Source organism: Salmo salar, chromosome 20 (genome assembly GCF_965601325.2).
Source record: "Salmo salar chromosome 20, fSalSal1, whole genome shotgun sequence".
NCBI lineage: Eukaryota > Metazoa > Chordata > Actinopteri > Salmoniformes > Salmonidae > Salmo > Salmo salar.
Genome location: NC_138310.1, coordinates 12,160,200 through 12,173,813, shown reverse-complemented (window position 1 = coordinate 12,173,813; position 13,614 = coordinate 12,160,200). Strand labels below are relative to the sequence as shown.

Below are 13,614 nucleotides of genomic sequence, written 5' to 3'. Positions count from 1 at the left end.
CTGAAGAGATTCAATAAAATCTACTTTTCATAAATAAGAATAGATGATCTTATAATAAAGAAATAAAAAAAAATTGGGGGGTTTTAGGTAACTTTATTTTTTTCTGTTATGGTGACAATTTCATCATACAAAACAGCCCAATACAGTATGTAGAATCCTTTGCAGAGCCATGTTTGTTGTAACATTTCTTTCATGAAGGCAGCGAAGGAAAATGTCACTCTTCGTACAAACCTACCAATGTAAACAACATCAATGTAAAAAAAAATATATATTTTCACTCATTGATCAATTTGTCTGCTCAATAAGCACTAATTTTTGTTCTTCAAAGAAAATATAAAATACGTATTTTCTATTACTCATGTTAATGAATAAAATATGTTAGAACACAAATTAAATTATTGGGGGGTAAAAACACTTCATTACACACATGACAAGTTACTAAATGTTATATTGGATAATGATACATAGGACATTTGGAAATAATGGCCCTACATATTTAATAATGTATCGGTAAATATAATATTTAGGTTAATATTTTTGTATAAATCAAATACAGATTTTGTAAAAAGTTTAATTTAAGCTATGACAGATACTCAAGGGCAACTTTCATGAAACAGTCTACATTTAAATCGTAAGGATCTACCTTCAAGATTTGCTTTCCTTATTTTTCACACAACCTTAACTTAACCTTTATTCAAGTGTCTGCAGTGGGTAGCTCCCACAATCATAAAAAGTGTAATATTAGGCTTCATTTTTATTTTCAGCAGGGAAACACAATTTACATGAAATGTTCTGCAATTCATGTCGTAATTGGCAGTTGAAGTTAAGGGAAGACATGAAATCTATGGCTCACAATATTTTAGCATCTTAAATATAAAGCTAAAAAAAATAAGAAAATTGGCCTACAAATGAAATGTTAGACCTCAATGGGATGTAAAATCCATGTTTTTCCCAGCCTACTACAACTCGATCCATACTGGGTGGTATCCTTTCTACAGGTGTTGTGTCCACTTCCCCATGTTCCTGTGGTGCAGCAGGAGAGAGAGCCCACAGCAGTACACCATGCTCTTCACTATCATCACTGTATAAACCAAAGAGGCCAGGTTCAGACTGCACATGAAGGAGAAGGGATCTGGGGAAAAGAAAAGAGTATATTGGCCGAGATTTTAGCCAGTGAATTTATTTGAATAAAGTCCTGTTTTCTGTTAGTTTTTGTTTGGCGTTATCTTCTTCAAATCAAGCTTTATTTATACAGCACATTTCAGACATGGAATGCAACACAATGTGCTTCACGGTTAAAATGAATACAAACAATGAAAATAAAAACTGAAATATTTACTACACAACAAACACGAGGATAAAACACAAAAGAATAACAATAAAAACTGAACGATGAAAAAAGCACCCCAAAGCTAAAAATGTGTGTTTTAAAATCTCTTTTAAATATGTCCACAGTTTCAGCCCCCCTCAGGTTCTCTCGCAGGCTATTCCAACGGCTGGGGGCATAATAACTAAAGACTGCCTCTCCATACCTCCTCGTCTTTGGCTTTGGGATAGTTAAAAGGCCAGTGCCTACAAAGGGACCTACTGGGTACATAACTTAAAAGCATGTCTGACATATTGGGGTGCACAATTGAGGATTGATTCCAAAACCAATAGAAGACTCTTAAAAACATATTCAGGATTGGTGGGTCCTCTGCGGGACGGTTGAGCTAACGTAGGCTAATGCGATTAGCATGAGGCTGTAACTAACAAGAACATTTCCCAGGACATATACATATCTGATACTGGCAGAAAGCTTAAATTCTTGTTAATCTAACTGTGCTGTCCAATTTACAGTAGCTATTACAATGAAATAATACCATGATATTGTTTGAGGAGAGTGCACAATTTTGAACATGAAAAGTTATTTCTAAACAAATTAGTCACATTTGGGCAGTCTTGATACAATATTTCGAAGGGAAATGCAATGGTTCATTGGATCAGTCTAAAACGTTGCACATACACTGATGCCATCTAGTGGCCAACATCTAAATTGCAGCTGGGCTGGAATAATACATTTTGACCTTTCTCTTGCATTTCCAAGATGATGGTACAAAAAATGCAAAAGAACAGTTGTTTTTTTCTTTGTATTATCATTTACCAGATCTATTGTGTTATATTCCCCTACATTCCTTTCAAATTACCACAAACTTCAAAGTGTTTCCTTTCAAATGGTACCAAGAGTATGCATATCCTTTCTTCTGGGCTACAGGCAGTTAGATTTGGGTATGTCATTTTAGGTGAAAAAAAAAAAAAAAGGGACAAATCCTTAAGAGTTTTTAACATTGATTAATAAGTAAAATGTGCAGGTTCTTCCATTTAAATTAGACATTTTAAACATTCCCATAATAACCTAGATGAACCAACTTCTCAGGTTAATTAAAGTTGAACTCCCACTTGCCTATAAAAGGTATGATTAATCATTATCATTGATTAACCAAATCAATATGCCTTTGCAAATTAATTCACGTCCAACTCCCACATTACTGATACAGTACTGATGGTTCATTAACATCTATAAATATAATAAAATTGTCTTTGAAGTTTCCAATGTATTCCAAAACCAAACTTTGGAAAAATAGGAACTATTGAATTTTTTTCTCCTCTAAAATGTTCTAATAATGTGCAAGCTATCAGAGCGAGTGGTCCCCACTCCCCCGCTAATTAGTGAACCCTCACCCATAAGATGATTGATCTCTGACCTCAGCAGCGATACCAACCCTAACTTTGCCATTAGCGGAAAAACAATAGAAATCGCGACAAACGCTCTCCAAAATCAACCTTCGGGCACAGGCCTTGTAAAGGTTCTCTCCAGTTTAGCCCGGATGTCTTGCCATCCGAGATTGGCATCGGTCCAATACCGTAGTGCGCAGCTGAAGCACGAGCAGGAATTGGTAGACATAAAGGGACAGGTGAAGAGAACCGGGAAACTGATGACAAATGCAGAAAAGGGATACATTTAGCTAGCTATGAACTGCGTTTAAAAATGGAACAATTAAATGTAATTGCAAAAACTTATGAAGACGAACGAGCAGAAACTCTTCAACAAAATCGTCTTCTACAGGAACAAAATCGCCTTCTACAGGAACAACTCGATTTAGCCCAAACTAAATATGACGATGTCCACGCCAAACTAGATAACTCGTCAGATTTATCTACAAACTGGAGTGAGCAGCTTGATAACATGCATGCAGTTTTGTTGAACGTTACTCAAAGTAACAATGTTCTACTCAAAAGGCTGCAGACCAAAGACGATCAGTTATTAATGAACACAATGACTAGGTTGGATGACAGGTCAGCAGAACTTATTGAAGTCGCTGACCAAATGAATGATGAGAGAACTCAGGTGATGAAGATGGAAATATTGATTTATAAGCAAGCGGAGGAAATCTCATCTCTCGCACAGTACTCAATACCTCTATCTGCAAACCATGACAGATAAGTATGAGACCAAAAGGAGCAAGTGCGACACTCACGTGTCCAAAATCAGTACTCTAAGTGCTCAAGTGGACTCCGCAATGCAGCAGAATACCACCCTTAGGTACAATCTGGTGGAATTCCAGAACGGCCACGCACTACAGCGTGACTACCCAACCAAGCAACTGGAGTCCGGTACTCAAAGGAGTGAAGACGATAGATGGTTTCAGACTTTGCCTCCCTCATGTGTCCCTCAGTCTTCTCCTCTTGGCAATATGGAAGTAATATGGAAGAGTTTTTACCGTTCAAACAAATGTTTCTGTCGAACATGTATCCCACCATTACCTACTTAGGCCTTACAGCCCATGTTGGCTTGCCTATCTTATAACTCAGAGAGCTTGCAAACACAGCTTTTGAGGCATCAAATGCTCGCAACACTAAGAGCCTTGACAACTCGGTTTTGAAGTTTGATCAGGAGCACTCATTCCAGTTAGAGGGTGCATTATCAGGTATTGGAGCGTTGAGAGATGAAGCACAACAACGGTTTTTTACCATGAAACCACGAATACAATAACCTCTGCGGTCGAAATAACTGTAAAGTACATCGCCATCGAAACGATTACCGCTCTACAATTGACCGGTTCGCTACGTTCCTGCACCCAACCCACAAAAAGTGTCAGAACACAAGTGTAACAAAGGGTTAAAGGACAATCAAAACGTAGATCAATGTTCTCTAGAAAGAGAGAAAAATTTGAGAAAAGGGTAAAAGATAAGTCACAAGGACTAGACAGGGAATTGCCAGACACCAGGTCCGCAGGAATTAACCTGTTAGGGCTAGGGGGCAGTATTGACACGGCCGGATAAAAAACGTACCCGATTTAATCTGGTTACTACTCCTGCCCAGTAACTAGAATATGCATATAATTATTGGCTTTGGATAGAAAACACCCTAACGTTTCTAAAACTGTTTGAATGGTGTCTGTGAGTATAACAGAACTCAAATGGCAGGCCAAAACCTGAGAAGATTCCATGCAGGAAGTGGCCTGTCTGAGAAGTTGTGTTTCATCTTGGCTCTTTTTATTGAAGACTGAGGATCTTTGCTCTAACGTGACACTTCCTACGGCTCCCATAGGCTCTCAGAGCCCGGGAAAAAGCTGAACAATATCGAGGCAGCCTCTGGCTGAAACACATTATCGCTTTTGGCAAGTGGCCGATCAGAGTACTATGGGCTTAGGCGCGTGCCCGAGTCGACCGAATGCTTTATTTTCTTTCGTCTGTTTACCTAAACGCAGATTCCGGGTCGGAATATTATCGCTTTTTTATGAGAAAAATGGCATAAAAATTGATTTTAAACAGCGGTTGACATGCTTCGAAGTACGGTAATGGAATATTTAGAATTTTTTTGTCACGAATTGCGCCATGCTCGTCACCCTTATTTACCCTTTCGGATAGTGTCTTGAACGCACGAACAAAACACCGCTGTTTGGATATAACTATGGATTATTTTGAACCAAACCAACATTTGTTATTGAAGTAGAAATCCTGGGAGTGCATTCTGACGAAGACAGCAAAGGTAATAACATTTTTCTTATAGTAAATCTGACTTTGGTGAGTGCTACATTTGCTGGGTGTCTAAATAGCTAGCCCTGTGATGCCGGGCTATCTACTGAGAATATTGCAAAATGTGCTTTCACCGAAAAGCTATTTTAAAATCGGACATATCGAGTGCATAGAGGAGTTCTGTATCTATAATTCTTAAAATAATTGTTATGCTTTTTGTGAACGTTTATCGTGAGTAATTTAGTAAATTCACCGGCAGTGTTTGGTGGGAATGCTAGTCACATGCTAGTCACATGCTAATGTAAAAAGCTGGTTTTTGATATAAATATGAACTTGATTGAACAAAACATGCATGTATTGTATAACATAATGTCCTAGGGTTGTCATCTGATGAAGATCATCAAAGGTTAGTGCTGCATTTAGCTGTGGTTTGGGTTTATGTGACATTATATGCTAGCTTGAAAAATGGGTGTCTGATTATTTCTGGCTGGGTACTCTGCTGACATAATCTAATGTTTTGCTTTCGTTGTAAAGCCTTTTTGAAATCGGACAGTGTGGTTAGATTAACGAGTCTTGTCTTTAACCTCTATGGGCTAGGCGGGGCGTAATCGTCCCACCTACGCAACAGCCAGTGTAATCCAGTGGAGCGATTTTCAAATATCTTAAGTCATATGTTTGAAAAATTGAAGTTTTTGCATTTCTGAGGTTTTTGAATAACGCGCCACGGGATTACACTGGCTGTTACGTAGGTGGGACGATTTGGTGCCACCTACCCTAGAGAGGTTAACACCCTTAGCATCCTTAAAAATCTAATTTCTCCCACTCTCACTCGAGACCCTATCCAGGGCCCGCTTGACAAAGAAACAAGCCCACAGGCTTTGTCTTTGGACTCTGATACAAAGGTTGCGAAGAAAAGGTCAAAAGCTTTGCTAAAACAAAGCCCACTCAAAATCAGAAAAGTCTACCTGTTTTCACCTTGACACATAACGTCATTGCGAATGACCACTCCACTTTGTAGGGAATATGTCCACTCTAAACGGCCATACCTGGAAACAGTCCCGGAGGACTGCTTAACTTGTCATGCGCAAATTGAGTCGGGCGCGACAATATCGCTCATCTCTCAAACATTGTTCAATGATCTCAAAAGGGCTTTGAAGCCAACTAAACACTGGTTAAAACTACCTCACCTCTCACATTGAGAGTCATGCTGAAACTACACTTCCAGGACGTATCGCTCGTTCACCCTGTGTATGTTACCAGCCTCGAATCTGAACCTCTGCTACTCGGAGCAGGCTTGATGGATCGGTAACTCCCACTGATGGATTGGAGAACATACCATGTATGGTCACAGTGCCTTCTCCTAACACTAGCTGCAACTTAATCATCCACGAATGGTATCTGTCAAAAGCAACCCTTGGGAAAAAGACATTTCGAAACCTCTTGGAGCAGAATCCGATCCAAGGAGATATTACGATATCTCAACACATTCCAACAGCAAACCTGATTGACCATTCTTTTCATGATTTCGAGCCAGCAGTCTCTGTGAATGAGCAATTTCCCTCCTCCTTGAAGTCGTGCAATACTGTAGTTGAGATGAACTTCTCTTTCTCTTCGGACACTTCCGCAAGCACTGTGGCCGTCTCAGCAAGAAAAACATAGATGAGCAGAGTTTACTCTGCTTCTGATGATACATCTTCCGCTTTGTGGGGGACCCCTTTGTGTCACTCCTTGCAATGACACTAATGGCGTCAGTCCAGCAACTGACCCGATGACTCCCACTGGTGAAACACTTTGCGATATCACAGACAGATATCCTTGTCTCAGTTCGCAGGTACTGAAGAGGTTGCCACACGCGGACGCTGTGGTGACTGACAGGCCTTAACAGCCACTGAGGGTTTTGAAGCACAAACACCAGGAGATTTGGTTGAAAGGTTACAGGCATTCTCATAACAACGCGGCCGCTGACAACTCATTCATAGGGTCCGACCTTTTCATTTGTGCCTCGGATACCAACACCAACCGCTGGTGGGGCCCAGACCCATGATGAGCCTCATCGAGGCCGGTGGGGGGGTTGAGACTACGTGCAACACCATACGAGGACGCCAGAGCAGAAAACAAATTTAGTTGTAAACTCTCCTATGAGAACAGTGAGGAGCAGACAGGCCCCTAGACGGGGATAATCTTAGAACACATCTAAGATATTACTGAGGTGTACCACACTGGTCGTAAAAGAAGTCCAGTGGACTTCCACCTCCAAAACAAATGGCAAAAATAATCATGCCTGGCCATGTGTAGGTTCAACAACAATACAACTATTAAAATGCTCTAATCATGTGTTCCGGTAGGATAACTGGTCCCTTTGAGTACCAGTGCCAATGCTACCACAGTCAGTCCAGCAACAATCAGTAAGAGGATTAGAGACCTCACAAGTCAAATTGCTACTGATAATAGTGACAACGGAGTTAGTTGTCACTCAGATTGCAATACGTGTAAGGGAATCTCAGAACACTCTTCTGATGGTCACCACACATGCCACTAATAAATAGAACCCTCCGTTCAGGAGGAAAGTTATTAGAAGTCATGAACCATAATCACACCGCGTATGACTGGTTCAGTGTTTAGAGAGTACTTCCGTCATGAGGTTAGCTCCTCCGTGGATAACATAGCTATGAAATAGACTCCTTCATACCTATCACCGCTACAATGGTGTAAGACATATTGACGTGTAGTAAAAATACTACAGGTCCCCTTAACACATGTCTGGAGGTTGACATCAATTCTTACTGACCTCCAGGCATTGACCTGGAAATTATCTGATGACGTCAGACTCAATCTGAACAGGTTGCAACCTACCAGGATACTTGGTTCTTTCCCTTGGCATGTGCCCTTATAAACACATATACGCACGCAAACAACGGAACATTTAATGAGGATTTATGCTCGCATCACATAAGGGGTCGAACGAAATACCAGCCTTAGTAAAGTTGAACATTTACTCTTAGGCCTTTTCGACTCTACAGCTACAGTACTCACCAGTTTCTCCACAGAGGTCCATAGGTGATCCCTGTAGACTGCCCAAAGCTGGTGCCTTCAAGCTGTAGACTAATCATGTAGTTATCAACTTGGGATAGTGCCCTAAGCAACACACCGCAAATTAGGAACCCTAGATATGGCATTAGACAATGCCATGATAGGGTCACTTTGCCAGGACCTTGGACGTATATAGAATGCAGTTCAATTAGATGGTTTTGGTGTGATATACAAAATATGGTTATCTTTTGTTTATGCTTTCATTCCTTTTTGTTTCATTTCCTTAGACACTTAGGAAGTGATAGAGCCATAACCAAAGCCCCATACAACCATCACTTAGTGCCACAACACCAGAATAGTGCCACAACACCACAAGAAATTGAATTATATATTTTGTGAGTGTGTTAACATCTGCCTAAGTTACTGCCCAGATCTTCCAGTCTGGACGACCAGACGATGGGTCCGGAACACCGATCCCAATCCAGACATCCACTGCCCATCCTTGTGTCGACCTGTTCCATTTTCAGAAATCCTACCCGGGTCGACCACCAGAGGGAGACTGCAACGGCGATCACCAACCAGACATCCCCTGACCATTCCTGTAGTACTTTGCAGCTTCCAGGAAACGTACCAAGGTAAACCGCTAGAGGGGGACCGCAGCTGCAATCACCAACCGGACATCCACTGCATATTCTTGTGGTGGACTGCTCTGCTTTCAGAGAGCTTAACAAGGTCAACCACCAGAGGGGGGATCCCAACAATGATCCACAACCAGGACATCATGTGGTCATTGTTCGTAGGTTGCTTTGCAACTTGCAGGATAATCACAAGATTCAACCCACCAGAAGGGGACTGTCATGATGTGCCCTGGGGGGAGGATCATAACCTCCCCCTCTCTCTTTCACCACAGTTTTATGACTTTACGACAGGTCATAAATACCTGGTAGAAACTGCCATGCAGTATTGAGGGACAGAGTCTACCAGAACAAAGAGCTTCTCTCAGTTCAAAACTCCTAATTCCCAAAATGGGAGAACTAAATATTATTTATACCGTTGAGAACGTGGGAATGGTCCGTGGACACTTAAGGGACAGTCAAGTCGAGTGTTTCATTTGGTGATCTCATGAAGGACAGGAAACACATATCTCTTAATAAAGTGTACATTTCCCAGCTGTCAGGTTTACATCTAGATATTGTGAAACGTATGTGATTAAACACGAAACTATTTGTGGAAAGATGTAATGTGATGTTTTCCTAAATGAGACTGGATTTTCATCTAAAGATTAACTTGTCAGTGGCCACGCCCACGTGAGCATAGCTATTATGTCGGCGTTATGGAACCGCCCTTTTCTACTCCAGAGTATAAAAACACCCGTGACAAAATGTACATTTCATGCCAAAGAGATCCACGGTAAGCCGGACGTCTCGAATGGTTAAGAAGTCAGAGAACACCGGGACAGAGTCCCCACGTTGGAATGGCTACAATTCTATAGGCCACAGAGACCATACACCTGTAGTTTTGGCTACAGTACTAGAAATTGTTAAAATCTGAGAATATCGATCACTGCAGAAGAAGGAGCAAATTCTAGATGACACAAATTTACTAGTCTGCAGCTAGAAATGATGCAAACCTTGAACGAGAATACTGACACCTGCCAAAGCATCTATTCTATGGGAACATTTCTGAATGATACTCTGAAGTATCCATTCTATCCACCTACAACCACGAAAGACATTGTGACTTCTGGGGAAGTTAACCAGAGACCCCGATGAACTCTACAGGACGATCAAGTGTTTTCAACGATGAGACAAGAACGACATACGGGCGAAAATATATATATATATATTGCAATTATTCTTGAATGAGCGACCGTTCATGTGTGAAGGATTAGCATTTCAATTAGTATAATTATCCATTGTGTGTAGCGAATCCATTTTGTCTTTTCCGCTCTCTGTCACCACCCCTTTCCTTTGTCTATCAAGCCGTCATATCGGCTTCATCTACTAGGGACCTTTTCTTTGTATCATTGCTAGTAACCAATATCTACTGTTTTTTTATGTATTTTTGTGGTTACTTAGTTAGTAAATAAATAATTAACTTCTTGTTAATCCAGCCGCTGTGTCAGATTTCAAAAAGGCTTTACGGCGAAAGCACATCATGCGATTATCTGAGGACAGCACCTCTCATACAAAAGCATGAAAAACATTTTTCAACCAGTGTCATAATTACAGCCGTGTTGAAGAGACCAAACTGCAGCAGGTGAAATGTAGATACTCATCTTTTTAATATATAAGAGCAAAGTATCCACGGGAAAAAAAACAATGAACAAAAACGACTAACAACAGGCTAACTACATACCAAAAACTAGCAGTGTTAGCACAACCACCCACAACCCCAAGTGACAAACATACTCCTAATTATATGACTCCCAATCAGGAACAACGATAACCAGCTGTCCCTGATCGGGAGCCACACAGACCCACATAGAGATACAACACCCAGAACACACATACACAGACATACTCTGCCACGTCCTGACCAAAACTACACAACAACACCCTCTGCTGGTCAGGACGTGACAACCAGGCAGGTGCGCCACGAAAGTCAGAAATAGCAATGTAATAAATGCCTTACCTTTGAAGATCTTCTTCTGTTGGCACTCAAAGGTCCCAACTACATCACAAATTGTCATTTTGTTCGATTAAGTCCTTCATTATGTCCCGAAAAACTCAGTTTAGCAAGCACGCTTCATTCAATAATCCACCGATTTCCCTCATTCAAAATGCATACAAAATGAATCCCAAACGTTACCAATAAACTTCTCCAAACAAGTCAAACAACGTTTATAATCAAACCTCAGGTACCCTAATACATAAATAAACCATACAATTTAAGACAGAGAATCGTTATTGTCTTTACCGGGGATAAACAACAAAGAATGCGCTCTCATCCATGCGCAGGAAAACACTACAGCCAAAATGGGAGCCACTTAGAAAAACTACAAATTCTAGCTCATTTTTCAAAAAACAAGCCTGAAACTCTTTCTAAAGACTGACATCTAGTGGAAGCCCTAGGAACTGCAATCTGGGAGGATTTCGCCTCATAATTAACATGAATTTTTTGGGGGGTGGTTTGTCCTCTGGGTTTCGCCTGCCATATCAGTTCTGTTATAATCACAGACATTATTTTAACAGTTTGGGAAACTTTAGAGTGTATTATATGCATATCCTAGCTTCTGGGCCTGAGTAACAGGCAGTTTACTTTGGGCATGCTTTTCATCCGGATGTGAAAATACTGCCCACTAGCCCAAAGAGGTTAAGCCAATTTGTATATTGCTGATTCATTATGGAAACTAGGGTTCGTGCAGATATCCAAGGGTTTGTGACTTTCTGTAATGAGAACTGATGAGGCAATTAAGAATTAATTATTAGAAGACTAATTGAAGAGTTAAATTCGGGAAAAGTATAACTTTGTAATCTCAACATTTTCCGTGGTGCCCCAACTTCCTAGTTAATTAATGTTTACATGATTAGTTTAATCACGTAATAATTAAACCTAGAGAACTAATTTTATATAAATAAGTCTTCATATTTAATGATAGTCCAGACTCGACACATGTATCTCATAGACACATTTTCATCTTATACAATGGGTGGGTCTTATTCTGAATGATGATTGGTTTAAACCGCATTCCAGCCGGTGTCTATTCCACAAGTTGCTAAAGGCAAAATCTATGAAGTTAAAATGACTATTTACTCTGTTCCATCTGACTGTACAATCCACTGTTTCATCAGCCCAGGCAGAGAAGTTATGCACTTGATATCCACTATAAAAAGCATCTAGACATTGTCACATTTCTTTTAGACTAACATTTAGATTTCAACAGCGGAGATTTGTTTAAAGCTTACTGTCTGTCTCTCCGGCATTTGCAACATTGTTTCAATATTAAAATTCGATCTCCTGCTGCCCCATACTAATGAAAGTGTCCGGAGTCCGGACAAGACCGACAGGCAGGCAGGCAGTGTTTCTCAGCCTGTCAAAATCATGAATCAGCTGGCATAATTGTTATGATATATACAAAAAACGTCAATTGATGAAAGGACAAATGAAACGCACGCAATTTGCAGTCTTTCCATCTTCAATTTTAAGTGATTGTATTACTGCAGCTGTGTTGTTGGCTAGCTCCTCTGAACATCAGTGTCCTGACAAGTTAGCATATTTTCTATGCCAGGCAAAATCGTGCGTCATTAGATCATTGTTATCGATGATCCAAATAAATGTCACTAGAAAATGATTAAACAAATGCAAATGCTGCTACTTTGCTGTTATTCAGGCTGCACTTTTTGACATGATTGTAAGTTAGCCATAGTTGGCTAGCTAGCAAGCAAGGGATAAGAACATTGACAGCCAGTACGGCAATGGAACATTTAGAATGAACGTCTGGGTCGTGTCCATAGATACAGAACAAAAAGACTGAACGACTAGGTCGGGTCGTGTTTCTAGCAACAGAACCGATAGAATGAAAGACCAGCCGACTTTGGTAGCAACCCTAGATTTGTGTCGGGACTATATCTTGTAGAAGGATGAAATAGTATTAATAAACTCATGAAAATATAGTTTTTAATGAAAGTATGTCAATCATTATTTGAATATGTTGGTAACCTGTTGTATAAAAATGATAATGCCCTCGAAGCTGGTGTTTGGAGGATGTATTGGCACTGTTTGCCAGCCGTCGACTTCCTCTCGGGCATAACAACTGCCAATATATCCAACAAACACCGGCTTCTCGGGCATTATCACTTAAATGTCATTCTCAACATATCCCTAAAAATAACAAGTTACAATGTTTCCCTTTGTTTACACTGTGTGGTCCTGTCATCATGACTACGATATAGCCGACATTAACTTGTATGCTAATGGTCTCTTATAAATCAATTAAAAGTAATAAAAAAATGTGATAAAAACAAATATCATTACACTCTGCTTAACTTGGTGTTTCCTGTCCTATGCGTTATAACTCGTTCACCGTGAAGATAACGTTTAAAATATCTAGTTCTCAGTTGGCTTGGCGCTCTCATTCAAATTGAATGAGTCAACTGATCAGGGTTGCCAGGTATATCAAACATTTCTAGCCCAATGTGAACATAAACCTTCCCAAAAGGCCTGAAAACTATCCCCATTTTTCTTTCACAACAAGAGAGGACTTGCCATATCTATACAATAATCCCTTTTTCCATAACGTTATTGAGCCAATTAATAAGGAATATCATAGTAACCGTTAGAAGCAAATTTCGTGTTTCCTCAAAATAATTATTATTGCAAGCTATGACATTGCTTAGTCATAGCAGTCAAACGAGTTAAATCGACATCTATTGACAGAAAATGATCTGGCGAGTTTAATAAAGGCAAACTATCTTTTCTCTTGCCACATATTCAAATGAATGTATTACGTCATAAGGATCAAGGGGTATGGTATATGGCCAATATACCACGGCTAAGGAATGTTCTTAACCATGACGCAACGTGGGCTGCCTGGATACAGCCATTACCCGTGGTATATTGGTC

The 13,614-nt window shown here is 40.2% G+C and overlaps 1 protein-coding gene across 1 annotated transcript in view; it reads right to left on the bottom strand.

Moving 5' to 3' along the window:
• Window positions 1–401: 401 nt before the first annotated feature.
• The window catches only part of LOC106580237 (immunoglobulin kappa light chain), a 32,778-nt gene continuing 19,565 nt past the window's right edge, over window positions 402–13,614 (bottom strand). The window contains exon 4 of the mRNA XM_082966842.1: window positions 402–1,132. Within this exon, the coding sequence (XP_082822968.1) occupies window positions 993–1,132 (140 nt within the window). The 3' untranslated portion in view covers window positions 402–992. The remainder of the gene's footprint in view (window positions 1,133–13,614) is intronic.